At 43.4% G+C, this 14,422-nt stretch overlaps 1 protein-coding gene across 4 annotated transcripts in view; it reads right to left on the bottom strand.

Annotated features, from left to right (window-relative positions):
- ITPRID2 (ITPR interacting domain containing 2) overlaps nucleotides 1–9,045 on the bottom strand; it is a 41,752-nt gene extending 32,707 nt beyond the window's left edge. The window contains exons 1-5 of one of the 4 annotated variants that reach the window (XM_051787961.1): nucleotides 8,944–9,045; nucleotides 8,410–8,685; nucleotides 8,259–8,310; nucleotides 2,867–2,916; nucleotides 1,984–2,040 (exon numbers count right to left, since the gene is read on the bottom strand). In XM_051787961.1, coding sequence (XP_051643921.1) covers nucleotides 1,984–2,040; nucleotides 2,867–2,916; nucleotides 8,259–8,310; nucleotides 8,410–8,623 — 373 coding nt within the window. In that variant the 5' untranslated portion in view covers nucleotides 8,624–8,685; nucleotides 8,944–9,045. Of the gene's footprint in view, nucleotides 1–1,983; nucleotides 2,041–2,866; nucleotides 2,917–8,258; nucleotides 8,311–8,409; nucleotides 8,686–8,939 lie in introns of all 4 variants that reach the window. The other 3 variants (XM_051787959.1, XM_051787958.1, XM_051787960.1) reach the window with 3 other exon arrangements.
- Between the last annotated feature and the right edge of the window lie 5,377 nt (nucleotides 9,046–14,422).

Below are 14,422 nucleotides of genomic sequence, written 5' to 3'. Positions count from 1 at the left end.
GATCGGCCAAGCACCACATGGGAACATCTCAGGCAGCATTATTCTTTCAGAACTGAACCCCACGCTTAAATTATGGGTTCCCCGAAGAGGCAACTGAGAATTAACAAACTTGCCCCAAGAGACCAGCAAGAAGCACACATATGTTATAGCAGCCCTCAGAATCAGCTGTGAAAAGAGCAAAGGGATGTCACACGCACTGCCAGGAAAACCCTACATCTCAATTCACTGTGCCAGCAAGGTAAAGTCAGCAACTGAGAGTTAAACACAGTAACCTCCCAACTTCTCTCTTGGATTCAGAGGCATCACAAAGAAACTGAAACGTACACAAAACACAGATCCCACATTTGTTTGGGGTCTTTTTAATATTCTTGCCCATATATGAAGGTAAGCCTATCTATAAGGATTATCCAGTGTCTAATCTGAACCATAGGTTCAAATAGCTCAGCAGTGGGCTGGGGTCCCTGCCCAATGCCCTCTGTACCATTCACACAGGGCTCTGGCTTGTATCTGGGTTCAGGCAGTCACAGCTGCACAAGGGCAGGCCATTCATACCAGCCTCAAAGGGGCTGTCTGTCTGGCAGGGCACACAGCACTGCTCCAAGCAGCTCTGTTGTCCTCTTGTTCTTGGATGGGAAGCAAAGCCCAGCAGAAACACCCGCATCCTTACCCAGAAAAATCAACCATCAATTCTAGTACTGGGACCTTTTCATCTGAAAAAGAGGGAAATTACCTTCTGCTAAGTCATGCTAAAGACTCACAAAAAAACAGAAGTCCTTAGAAATTATAAGAGTAAAAATTAAAAAGAAAAAAGTTTCATGGTGTTCTAAAATGTATTGACTCTTGTATTCTTGGTCATATGCTCAGACCTTGGATTATCATTACAAAGAAACTTTTCCTATGAAATCTTTGTACTACAGGCAATCTAACAAGTGGAAAAGACTGTCAGTAAGAAAATTTAATCCTATTCAATCTATTGCAGCAAGGGACTCATTTACTGCTTTTCCACCATTATCAGATCAAGGTCATTACCAGTCAAACTTTTTTCCTTAGAAGTCTTAAATCTTTACAAATTAAAGATATTTCCTTCCTCCAGGCCTTGTCCCACTACTTTGACACCATGGGCAAGACTAATGTGGAAAAAAAGGGCTTTCTACCATACATGTTCTGACACTTTGCAAAAGCTGTAATTCAAAAAAGATTAAAAGCTAAAGCAGGAGAGTACTTTTGTCTTTTTTTTTTTAACACTGAAAACAGACAATGTCTTATATCCTCTGTCCTGCAGATAACTTTTGCTATTTTACTTCAAGATGCTGCTGTTAAAACAGAATCCACAGTGCTTTTGTTAGTTTGCTTATGGACACCTCTAACTCACGATCAAGAGAAAGGCCAGAAGTCTTTTTTACAAAGACGTAAACCAGGAACGGCCACATCTCCTTCCCCTTAAAAAAGGGAAGAGAAAAGAAAAGGCAAGCAGTTAGCAAAGGCAAGTGTATATAGTGGCTAATACAGAATACTTACTCAGCTTTGGTGCTTTTCATTTTTAAAAGCACTTAGCCCTTAATAGGTTAGCCTCTTGGCTGACAGAATTTCATTCCTCCTTTCAAAAGCCCGCACATGCCACTCCCGAGGGATTCAGTGGAAGTGGGGCATGCACGGCTGCCAAGAGTAACCCACAGACAAGAAGAGTAAGTAGGAGAAATCATTTTCTCACAGCCTTGGTGAGTGCTTCAGGCTATGCTGTCACTGTGGGTATTAAAATGAGAAGGCAGAAGCAAATTCAGGGCTGGCTCTGACCTTTGTGTCAGAGACCCAGAATGTTTAACACTAGCAATAGTCTAAATAACTTCAAAAAGCAAATCTTCCTGCATTTTTCTATGTGCTTCATCCTGATTTTCTAGCCAATGCTGTCATTCAAAATAAAAATCAGACGACTGAACATAATTTTTTTTGCTAGAAAAAGAGTCATAATCCTGCCACACCCACCTTCAGCTCCCAGGGATAAGTCATCTTCAAAACTTCCTCCATTTCTCACCAGCATGCCTGAAAACATACAGTTAGCAGTTCAACAACTAAAATGCTCCAGTGTTTTCCTTCCAGCAGCTTATCTAAAGATATTACCAAGATACTTAATTTGATACAGGATATAACCGGACTATATTTACAATCCCTGCATTAGTCATGCAGTAAAAATGCATTAAGAAGTGAGAAGTTATATCTCAGAACACAGAAAAATTACTTTGAAAGAGAACAACTACAAGAGTGTTTTAGTTTTCTGCTCCTGAGTCAATGTGCAAGCAAATTAACTGCAAGCAGGAACCTGGAGGTACCACTCAACACATCTGTGCCTTCCGCTGCTCGGTTATCTATCCTCCAGACATCTTACCAGGGGGATCCAGAGTCTGAGTCCAGCTTAGACATTCCCCTCTCACCTCCCTGTACTGGATTAAGAGTTGAAGTGAAGACTCCAGGTACAGCAAGTAATTCCTCTGCACCCTGTCACCAGCTTCACATTCCCACTGTACTTTGAACTTTAGTATTCAGACCTGCTCAGTAAAACTTTCAGGTGTGGCAACCAGAGTTATTAGAGGCAGAGACTGCCTAATGATTGCAAGCTTGGAGACAAAATTACCTCCCTGCACATTTTGGGTTTTTTTTAGAGCTTACTTATATCTCCAGAAAGTCTTATTCAGATTCTTTTCCCCCTTCTCCAATTTCTTGGGCACAATTGCTCCAGTGGGGGAATAACTCTGCAACATTGACCACGCTGTGGTTTGTACTCCTACTAAACAGCCAAAGTCTCAGATGAATGTCCATGAAAGCACAGTTTCCAGCAAAAGAGGTTTCAGTAGATAAAGCCCTTCCTTACCCTTTAACAGAGGATTGCTTTGCTCATCCAGGGAGGCTCCCAGAGGCGTTCTGAAACCACAGAAGAGATTAATACTATTTAAAAAACTTGCTGCTTCATGTCCTTCCTTACAGCATGTAACAAGCTTGTGATAGCAGCAGTTGTCCCTCCCTCCGCCCCCAGAAAGCACAAACATCTGAGGACTGGCAATAACTTCCTAAACAATCCTCAGCCCACTACACAAATACACCTTGTAGAGAAACACCCCAAAACTTAATAACTGCAAAGCTCAAACACCTTCAGGGGCAACAGCCCCCTGTTGAGAAAAACCATGGGCTTCTCAGCAAAACACCAAGAAAAAATGAGCACGGGTTTTTGAATGGACTAATTCAATCTCATTGATGTAGTAAAATCTGCTGCCATTTTTCTACACATTTAAAACTTCTTGGAGAGAGAGGTGGAAAGCTGTATTTAGGTGATCAGGAAGAATCAAGATAAAAATCTTGACAGCTATGTTAGCTGTCACTTGCAGTTCTGATACTTTACACTGACTCTTATTTGGATGATGCCTCCTATTGCTAGTTCCCTGAAGGGTAAGAGATTTGCAGAACCTCATGGTGCTCAAAAGGAGCAGCAGAAACCACAAAAATGACAGGTCCAATTCCTCTCTGGGTTCATGCTACACTTGTTGACATTAGCTAGATGTTTCCACATTTTGTCTCTGAGATATATTTAACCAAAGACTTGTCACTACTAAGTACAGCAGCATTAACTTTCAAGGCTCAAAAAAAAATCAGAAATATATTACTCATAAAGAAGGGGACAGCAGACGATTTATGTGCCTATATGTATATTTCATTTGGATTTTTAATTAGACAAACACATAAACCTGCCCAAAGACCTAAAAGTAAACACTGCTCTGATACAGTATTTATTTTGGTGCCATGGCCAAATTAAGCAAGGAAAATTTGCATCTGCTTTCTAACAGACCTTACATTTCACAACCTTTTTTTTTTTTCCCTTCTGAAAAGAACTCACTCTTTCCACATGTGGCCTGCTGATATGGAGCAAGTTCACTTCGATGTGCCTTTTGCAAAGCAAAGCCCCACCACAGTGGGACACTAAGGCAACCAGCCAGAGCATCCAGGTGCATAACTGTGTTTCAGGTGACAGGACAGACTCTGCCAAGGCTCAGATCTCCTGTGATTCTGCGTCTCTGTCCAACCAGAGTCTAAAAAACATAGGGTATATTGTCTAAACCTGTCACGCTACAATGAGCCTTATGTTCTTGAGGTAATAACTATGCTGGTTGTTTACTCCTCAGCTTTGATGGGTGCGCTTCCAACCTTCTTCCTCTCCTTCCCTGGTGGCTATTCCCATGCCTCTTTTTGATGTAGAAACTTGCTGGTATTGACTTTGACAGCCCAGGTCAGTGCTACATGCACTGGCAGGCAGAAAACCATAAAAGCAACTACCAAAGCTGGCATTTCCCTTTAGAAATTAAGTCCATTACCTTTAAAGCATGTTAGCAGCTACCAGAAAAGCACTCCTGTCCAACACCTCTTGTTGTCCTGCCTGCACTGTTACACACTATTGCCATATACCCCCCGCGCTTGAAAAACTTGCATTTAAGAACTAGACACAACATCAGTTTAAACAAGGAACAAGTATCACACAAAAAATCCTTTTGGACAACAGCGTGGACAATTCTGCCTTTCTAGTCCAGGCTGGTTTTCACCAGCAAGGGCCATGGCTCTGCCTCAGAGTAGCCCTGTGCACTTGGGAACATTAGGGCTGGGGGACCCTTCCACTTACTGTGCCCTCAGGATGGGGCCTCCCTGCTGAAGGCACATCATAGCAGGTCCCCAGCACATCCCAGCAGCCTTGACACAGTGGCCACGCAGGAACGGAGGAGGGAGGCCAACAGCAACAAGCAGGCAGCAAAGAGCAAGTAAGTGGGTATGTGCCTGAATCAAAGGAGCCTCAGGTTTCCATTTGCTTTCGCTCATTTATTATTGTATTTTAATATATATAGCAATAACTTCTCTCAATATTGGCCTACAGAAGAAGTGAATGAACTCTTGATGCCCACACTGCCATGGGGGACAGGTACTGAGCAGGTAAGATGACAATACACAGCCTTGGGGCTTCCTCTCAGCCCATAGGTTTGTTTGCTCAGCTACCAGTTGTGGTCGGGTGGTCTTCCAGAACAGGACACAGATTTTGCACTGTGCTGTGAAAGTGTTTAAACTTCAGCTTTTAAAGCCTTAATTGGGCAGAAGCCATGTTTATTTTAAACTTGAAGCAAAAAAAAAATCTCTTCTTTGTGAAGCATTTCAAGAACTCACTTCCTGCATATCTACAGGAGATGGCTCCTAAATACCTCCCACATCCCCTGTATTACTGGCAGAGTTTAAATATATTCAATCAAAATAATACACGTCATAATAAGAGTTGACAAAAATTTCTTCTTTTCTATCTGTATAACACAAACACTTGTGTTTCAGCTATTATAAGCTTTCTTATTACTGCAAGCAGCCTTTTCAAAGTATCAGGGAAAGAGCAAAGGAGGCCTTTCTCAAAGGCACAGGATTCCCAAAACATGAATGAACCAGAGACTTTGGGTAACATCTGGCATTTCTTAAGCCTCCATAATTCTTATCACCATATGATAAATACTTGCTTTTTCTTTTGAGTTTTGCTTTTAGTTGTTTATTTAAAAAACAAAACACCAAAACCAAGAACAACAATTAAAAAAAGAAAAAGATAAAAAGAAAAAACCAAAACAACTAAATGTGTCTACCAAGGTAAATAACATGGAATATTAGGAACCCTCCTCTCCTCCAAAGCAGATGTGAAACAGAGATGCCAAGTAATAAGAGCCCCAAACCACTAACGTGAATATCAAGGGACAGCCAGTAATTCTTCTTATCCATATTAGAACACTATTGAAGCTTTTAGAAGCAAAGAAAGGAATAAATCTTATAAGCAGATCTCTTCATGCAGTGGGTTGATATTAAGTTTTTAATATGAAAGCGGAAAATGAGATTTTAAAAGTGCCAATTTTCTTCTGATTTCACAAACACAGAAACTCAGACAAAATGGGAAGGACTGCTTTTAGAAAATATGTAAGAGAGAAAATACTTTATTTTAGTGATTGAATCTTCACTTGAAGTAATGGCTATATGATAGCTTGTTACAGAGCTAACTTGTAAGAATGAGGTTGTGTGATGAACCAGAAATAGAAGCTCTGTCTGTGTATGACCACACTTTGTAGCAATCAAAGCTCCAAGCAAATAAACAAATAAACAAATAAACAAATAAAAATGTTGGAGTTAAACAAATAGGAACTTTCAGGAATGAAAACAATTGTAAATGTCACTGTTTTTTTAAAATAAAACACTAGAGTATCAGCAGGGCTATTCTGTCATCTGTTAATGCTGTCCTCTTTGCCTATGTACACTGCTATCAAGAGACAATCAGTTCAAGGTTTCTATACATACAGTTACTTATAACACTGCAAATTGAATTATCACTTGACTACACATGCTAGCTACTGCTTGCATGTATATTAGACACAAAAAAATAAACTATTCTGCAGTTTCAAAACACAAGGGATGTGCACCTCTTCAGGCAGCTGGCATTGCACTTACCAGACATGAATTATACATGCTGGCATCCTGCATGTTAGAGTCAGAGGCTAACTTCTGACTGAATAGCTTGGTTTAAGAAATATTTTTTAAAAATGAAGATTTTATCTTTCTAGGGTGAACAGAAGATTCTTCTGAAAAGATTTACAACAGTAAATAGTTATACTTTAAAAGACTTCTGTGGAAGGGCCACAACGGGTTTCACAAACATGTGTCACCTAAATTTGCATTTCTATATTAGCAAAAGACTAAACTTCTGCTTAATTTCCTTCTGTGTAAAATATGCAAATAGAGTGTAAAATAAGATACCCATATTTTAGGAATCAACTGCCAGAGATGCAAACACATTCCGCGGAAGTGTGTGGTGCCAGTTTTAACAACAGATAGTTACCAAAGTACAGGAATAAACCCGCAAACTTTGTGTTATTACTCAAGATTTTGACCATCTATTAGATGTTTATGTTGTCAGTTTGCAGCTTTGTTAAAGTCTGTTAAAGTCTGTATGGAAACAGTAAGGACCACAGGACCAGGGAAGGTTCTAGACAGAAATCCTGCAGATACAGACAAAAGTAGCACTGCAGTATTATGAAGAATTTCTCCGTCAGGGGCCTCTTCTCCCTCCACTCCTCCATTTTTTGCCCTCCTCAGGCAAAAAATACTTCTAATAAAGCACTGATTTCATAATACTAATTTTTAAGGATATATTTTGGAAGACCAACAGAACACCAGATTTGAGGTAAAGTCAGAAAAATCTTCTCCCATTCTAGTATTTTGGAGGAACGGTCTGCCAGGTCTTAACATTATATTTTAAGGATACAGTATGATATCAAGCCTGTAGCTCCCAATACCCCCTCCAAGGCACAGCCTGTAAAGATCTGAAGAAAACTATACCGAGGAGCCTGTAGCTATAAAGTAACCCACACTTCAGTTACAGAGTAAGCTCAGTCAGCTGCTTATTGGATCAAAAGATCACAAAGGCAGAGCTAATCTCGGTGGTAAATTTTCATCTTAACATAGCTGCTCTCAAAAGGAGAAGGAAACTAGAAATAACAAGTAGGAGAGGTCTTGAAATGTCATCGTTAGCTCCTGGAAGGCTAACTGCAGCTTCTCCCCATCAACTCCGGCTCCAAGGGCTGTTAGGACTGAATGAAGAAAAAGACGGGACAAAACCAGCTGCTACATTTATGCTTTTATGTGACTGAGAATGAAAAAAAAGTAATGTCGTCAGTCTGTTTCAAACACCAAAGATTATTTTGTAACAGTAACAGGAACACGGACAACATATACCGTGCCTCAAGTTAATGAGAGAGGACGTTAAGAAACTCAGATAAATTAAGTTAGTCTAAACTGTGCCATCACTCCTGGAGGCCTAGACGCACAAAAACCACTGGCGAGGAAGCAACCGTTTCTTTGAATCTGCACCAAAAACCAGCCAAGGGAACACCGGAAGCTTTAAACTGGAGCCCCTCGGAGAGAAACAGTGCAGCTTCCAAAATAATGCTGCCTTCCTTACCCTCAGCTGAGTTCCTCCCTCGGTGGCTGAAAGCCTTCAGGCTCATTAATGAGACACCAAGGGGAGAGCAGCTGCTGAAAGCCAGCTCCTCTCCGGCCCTACGGACACACGCCGCTGCTCCGCTCGCAGCCTCGGCTGGAGACACCGCAGGGCGCTCGCAGCGCAGCGCGTTTCGTGCCACGCTCGGCTCCGCGGCGCTGCCCACGCGAACCCGCGGGGACCCGCCGGCGGGGGCGGCGGGAGCACCCACCTGCAGTCCTTCAGCCATATCGCGATCTTCTCGTTGGGAACGCTGTGACAGCCTTAGGGACAGAGCAGGAGAGAGAAGCCGACAGTCAGTACCAGCGAGGCCACCCCGCGGGTATCCCCGTGGCCCGCGAGCTGCCGCCCCCAGCACCGACCTGCTCCTGCGGCCAGCGGCAGCTCTCCGCCGGCGAGATCCTCCTCCTCCTCTTCCTCCTCTTCTTCCTCCTCTTCCTCCTCCTCGCCGCGGGCCAGCGCCGCTGCCGAGAAATCCTCCGCTTCCGATGCCTGCCAGGAGTCGCGGCTCTTGGCCCAGGCCTTCCTCTTCTGTGTCGCCCCGTGCCACTCCTCCGCCGCCGGGGGCTGCTCCATCGAGGCGGCGGCGCCGGCGGGGCTCTCACGCCGGGAGGCGAGTGCCGGGGAGAGCCAGCCTGCTGAGCGAAGGAAGATGTGTCTTCCGTTTGTCCGTCCGTCCGTCCGTGCGGGGGCCACCGGGGGGCGCGGGGCCGCCGTCCGCGCAGCCCCCGGGAGCGCCCCCGCCCCGCCCCGAGCCCGCACCCCGGCCCGCCCCCAGACCCGCTCTCCGCCGCCCCCGGCTACCCCCGGACGGCGGCTCCTGGCCCCGCCGGCACCCGGGAGGCAGCGGGCGGGCAGGGTCTCCGCCGGCGCGGCTGCCCGCGGTACTCACTCACATGTCGCGCCGCGGGGAGGCGGCGGCGGAGGCTGCGCCCGCCCGGGCTGCGGGCGGCGGCGGCGGCTCTGACTTCCTCATACCGCTGCGGGGACAAAACTCGGCGGCCACGTGACGGCAGCGGGGCCGGCGGCAGCGCGGGGCCTCCCGCCGGGGCCGGGCCGCCGCGGGGCAGGGGTATGGGCAGGGATGCCGGGCAGGGATGCGGGGGTCGGACCGGCTGGCGCTGGGACAGCGCGGCCCCGCGGGCCTGGCCGGGCTCGGAGGTGCCGACTATGGCCTGGGCCCGCAAAGGATTTTTCCAAACGACAAGAGACGCAGAGCGGCGAAGAGAGACTTTGCGAGGTTTTATCCAAGGCGAACAGGAGTGCCGAGGAGAGAGGAGGCACAAGGAGAGGAGCAGCTTGGCTTAGCACACACAGCCTTCTGTCTCGGTTGCAAGGGTGTGAAATCAGATCAGCCTCTGCTCGGACATAGGCAGGGATCTGCAGGGACACCAGCAGCACCAAACATGTCCTGCTAAAATCTTAAGTGCATTTGAAACTTTTCTAGTCTCCTTCAGGATTACTCAAACCGCCAGAATCAACTGAAAATCTAGCAAAAGGCAAACAAGTCTCCATGTCTGGGAAGGAGGTACCAGACAAAAGGCTGCTTTCCCTGTCAGGGATGTAGAGCCGTTTCTCAACCACTGTCTCCTGTTTGAAGTGCCAGCTAAGGTCCCTGCAGCAAGAGCCCTGTGCCAGGTGCCCTGCCCACAGCATGGCTGAGTCAGTCACTGCGGGCATAATGGGCCAGCTGGTGCCACCCTGGGCAGCAGGACCCCACTGCCTTCCTGCATGGGGTCAGACTGTCACATCCCAGCCACTGCTAAATGAACCCTGAACACCCAGCAAGCTCACCTGCAGCCGTGGGCATGGGAAAAATAAGCTTTTGTAAAAGGTCTATTATAGCATCTTCAGGAAAAGATGCTGAATTAGTAAGCACAAACAGCAAAAAGGACCTGAGTCCTCTGGAGGTTTTAAACCAGCGCTGACAGGCAGGCACATGAGATACTTCCTGTTTAAAGGCAAATCTGCCTTTGGAAGAACCAGGTTAGCAGTGCCCAGTAAATATCTTTTCATATTCTACCTTTATAGTTAAAACCTTTCAGGGCATTTCTCTGAAATTTTCCCCTATAAAATGAAAAATTGACTTGATAAGAAAAAAAACATTTCTTTTTCGTAACCCCTCCAAGCCACCCACTACTTTACATATTTACAGCCTTACTAAGATAAATTTCCCCTCATCACAAGTCATTTTCCTAAACACGCTCTGAATTTTCTGAATACTTTGTATTGAAATTAAACTAGAAGAACAGTAGCACAAAGAAAGTCTATTTGTATTTAATTTGTCCCTGAAAATGTTCATTGCTATACGCGTTTTGGGATGGTCTTTTTAAATGCCAGGATTTCTTTTTAAAAGTGCAAACTACACTTGAATCTTTCTTGTTGATCTTCAAAATAATCAACATTTTCTCAGCAGAGCATGTTTCACACACTACATATCTTGCATAAGCTAATATGGAGTGTGTCCTGAGCCATGGGTGTCCCAATGGGCGAGTCAGAAGATCAACACAGGTTCTGTGCCCTTCAGCACAGCACACTGGGACTTGGACTTCAGCTGAAGTTCCTCACAGGTGTATTTATAGTACTGGAATCTTAAAATCTAATTTTTCTGGCTTTGTTGGCAAGAGCCTAGCACAGCATTACTTTGACATAATGGCCAATATTTCCATTTTATGAGTATGCATAAATAGATATATCTATTTAAGATGGCTCTTTGAGGCTGAGGTGTCTGGATGAGAGCTGTGAGGGAGGCAGGGAGAGCCCAGAGAAGTTCAACCCCTGCCATGCTTTTGCTACTTCGGAGGGAGCACAATTGCTTCTGGGAAGTTACAGTTTCACTAGCACAGCTAAGTTGCAAGCTAAAAGCAGCTACTGTCTGGGCGTACCAATACATCCTTAAGGAGTTCTTAATCCACAAATTACTGACATTATTGTCTATAATTGCTTGTCTGTTGTGACAACACTTACTCAGAGAATGTCTGAAATGTAAACAGCAGCCAATAGCTTTTTGCAATGAAGTCCTGCCAGTACAGCACTAGGCTCTTACTTATTAGGATAATATCTGGCTTATTATTTCTTCTAATATTTGTAACCAAAAAGTGAGTTTGTTCTGTAATGAAAGTTTCTCTTGCTTCAGAATGTAATTTGCTAGTTGTACTTCAAAGAAATAACTGACTGGGAGAAAAGTCATGTTAAGTCTTCTGTCACTTAAATCAGGCCAACTTCTTTTTTCCCAAATTATTTTGAAAACATTCAAATAAAAAATTTTATAGGCAGTAATTAGATAAGGGATAAGTTGTGCTTTACATTATAAATCCCTACAGGAAGACTTATAGCCACAGGACCATTAGCAGTACTACCAAGCATCACAGTAAAAAACACACAGACATTTTAAGAATAATAATAACTCTCACATTTGTCATCTGGGTGTTGGCCCTGAACATATGAATGTGTGTATAAATACACACAGAGAAATACAATTTAGCCCAACAAATGTCACTAAGTCACTGTCTTTTGTTCTTAAAAGAGCAAAAACCTTTGAAGAGGACTTAATTCAATTTTTGCCTGCAAAGGATTCTTTCAGATGCAGCATTGTCTAAAAACATACATTCCTGCATAACTCAAAAATATAAATGAGTTGCTTCCACCAGTTCCCATGGGAACTTGTTCCCATATCTGAGTCCATTGTAAGTAGCATTTTCCTGCTACAGTAGGGCTGGTCTTCCCCATGCTTTTGAGCACATAGTTTCCCTAATAGATCTGTACAATCCTTCAGTGCTCAGGAAGGATTACAGAATTTATCTATGTTCCTCCATACAGTATAGAAGGATAAGCATAACTCTGGAAACCAAAGAAATATTTACAGGCTGTATAGCTGGGCTCTTGGTAGCATGGTCACAGCCTGCACTTTGCCCTCTGCTGCCTCCCCAGGAACTACAGAAAACCATTGCTTCCAGGATGGGAGCAAATGGGATCAAGAGGTGCTGGTAAGGTCTGGAATGGCCAGGTTTGGAAGCTGTTTCCTCCGTTTTCCAGCTCAGCAGATGGTTAAGCCCACCCCATCAGGATGACCATCTGGAGGTGGACAACATGCTGCCAGTCAGCCACCAAAGCCCCACTGGGCAGATCTCACCACAGAGGAGAGACCATGCAAGTGGGTAACACACACAGAAGCTACTACAAAGAGTAACTAGGAATAGGTTTATAGTTCAAAATAAAAATAAAAAAAACACCACCAAGAACAAAAAACACAACCAGAAAACCCAAGCAAAACTCTCTGTGCCTAGTGTCTTCCTTTCACAGAAGAAATGGGAGTAATTTTACAGGTTGCAACATTTACAGAAGTAGTGCAATATGACAAAAACCTTCTGCTGGACTTTCACATGGCAGCAGAACTGGTTGTTGACAAGGGAGAAACTCCATGCTGCTGCCTAATGTAGGTTTGATTCTGGGACTTGCAGCTCCAAGTCAGCAATGTTTCATGACCACAATTGGATTTCCATGTTACTGGCAGACAGAAGGGAGGAAGAGCTAACAAATAGTTCACCTTTGCAAGCATTGTAACAAAAAAATATTCCTACATAGTAACAAAACTATGATAAATACTGTGCAGTTATTTGCTTTGGCAGGGTCTGTGTTTAAGAGCTGGAGAATGCATGAAGAAACACACAACCCAGTGTCATGCACATCTTTAAAGTTTCCACAGCTCCATCTTAGTGAAAGCACTTTGTTAAATTAAGCAATTTCTTTCTAAGCCAAGATTATTTAAAAAGAAAAAAGAAAAAGTCTACTGAGGCCTCTGTTATGCTATAAAGAGAAAGACAATCTGGCCAGACATGGGTAGTATCCATTCCACGTTAAGAGAAAGGGCCCACCACTGCCTTTTGTGATATTCTATTCAAATTATTCAGATGGCCCACTACAGGCACGGGCAGTTTGGCCTCCTGGCTTTTCCATTACACATCCTGAATCTGCAAATGAAAGCAAAAGCCTGGAAGTTGTTCTTTGCAGAGCTCCTCCAAGGTCCTGGTAGTTGGGAAGGTGCTGCTGCCTTTCTTCAAGTTGCTTTAGCAACTTCCCATCTTTTCCATTCTAGTGATGGTAGGAGACTGACCAGCCCCTCTTTCTCCTATAGAGCATCCGTAGTCTGCTGCAGAAAATGCCTCTTTTTCTCTCCTTTTTTGTTTGCCTCATAAGCCATTATCTGTTGTTTTAGGTCTTTTGAGAATCTTGTCTCTCTCACTGTGCTGATATCAATTGTGCCCATAACATCTGCCATTTCAGACCTTTGGGATTTTCTTAACATACTTAGAAATGGAAACTCCACTTATTTCATATCACCATGCCTTGCCAGAACCAAATTGAGTAACTGGAATACTGTGTTGCTAAGGCAAAACAGAGTGTCCCTCGTATCCTATATATAAGGCATAAGATGATAAATAATGAAAATTATGCCATGAAAAAATGATATTATGTATTCTTTATTTTTCCTAAATTTTCATTTTCAAAGTTACATATTTAAAGTGAAATGCTGAAAGATAAAGATAATTACATCTGGAGTCTCATTCAAATATCTTTTTCTGTAAAGAAAAAAAATCATATACTTGACTTGGAACCATCACTGTTACCAGACAGATGTTCTTTCTCAAATACGTGGAGTAGAAAGGATGGAAAGTAACCTGGTAGTTTTACTCTAATAAATTAAAGTGTTAGGACAGTGTCTATTTTGTTTAAACATGAGTGACATACTTGGTTTTTCTATAAGGTAAGAAACAAATGCATTAAAACTAATGCAAAACTGCATCTCTCCAGGCTTTTTTCAAACCAAATGTTGTCTGGTTTATTAAGCGACTTGTACTTCTGGTACCTCTTGCAGCAGTAGGAAGGAGGAAAAAAGCCACTTCCGTCAGGGCGTTTACAAGAGCTATAGCATAGCAAGAGGAAGTTTCTAAAGGAAGAGCCGGATATCTGTAGTGAAGTGGATTACAGCTGCACCACCGAATCAGATGGAGAGCACTGAGGCCAAATGTACATAAATGTATGAAAACAAACAGCATGGAGAAGAGGGAAGAGTAAAAGTGGCTTTAAATCTTTCAAGATGTAAATGCACTTCGTGTCAGCAAATTATGTCAGTGGGTAGTTGTCATTTTTGATGTTCATATTTTTACCAAGAGAGCAGGCTAAGGAAATAAATCCACAGATGCAGGAAATTAAGGCTGTGGTTCATTTTAATTTTTAAGCCACTCCTGTGCATTTTCTCATTCAATACTGTTTTTCTTTAAATTTAGAGACTGTGTTCGTTCCCTTTCTGAGCACCGCCCTTACAAGACTATGGCATTGTGGCCATGTCTGTTTATACATCTGTGTCCTATACTG

Source organism: Manacus candei, unplaced genomic scaffold (assembly GCF_025592945.1).
Source record: "Manacus candei isolate 608988 ecotype Guabito, Panama unplaced genomic scaffold, ASM2559294v1 h1tg000023l, whole genome shotgun sequence".
Classification (NCBI taxonomy): domain Eukaryota; kingdom Metazoa; phylum Chordata; class Aves; order Passeriformes; family Pipridae; genus Manacus; species Manacus candei.
The sequence above is the reverse complement of the archived record's forward strand: the minus strand, read 5'-3'. Positions and strand labels throughout refer to the sequence as shown.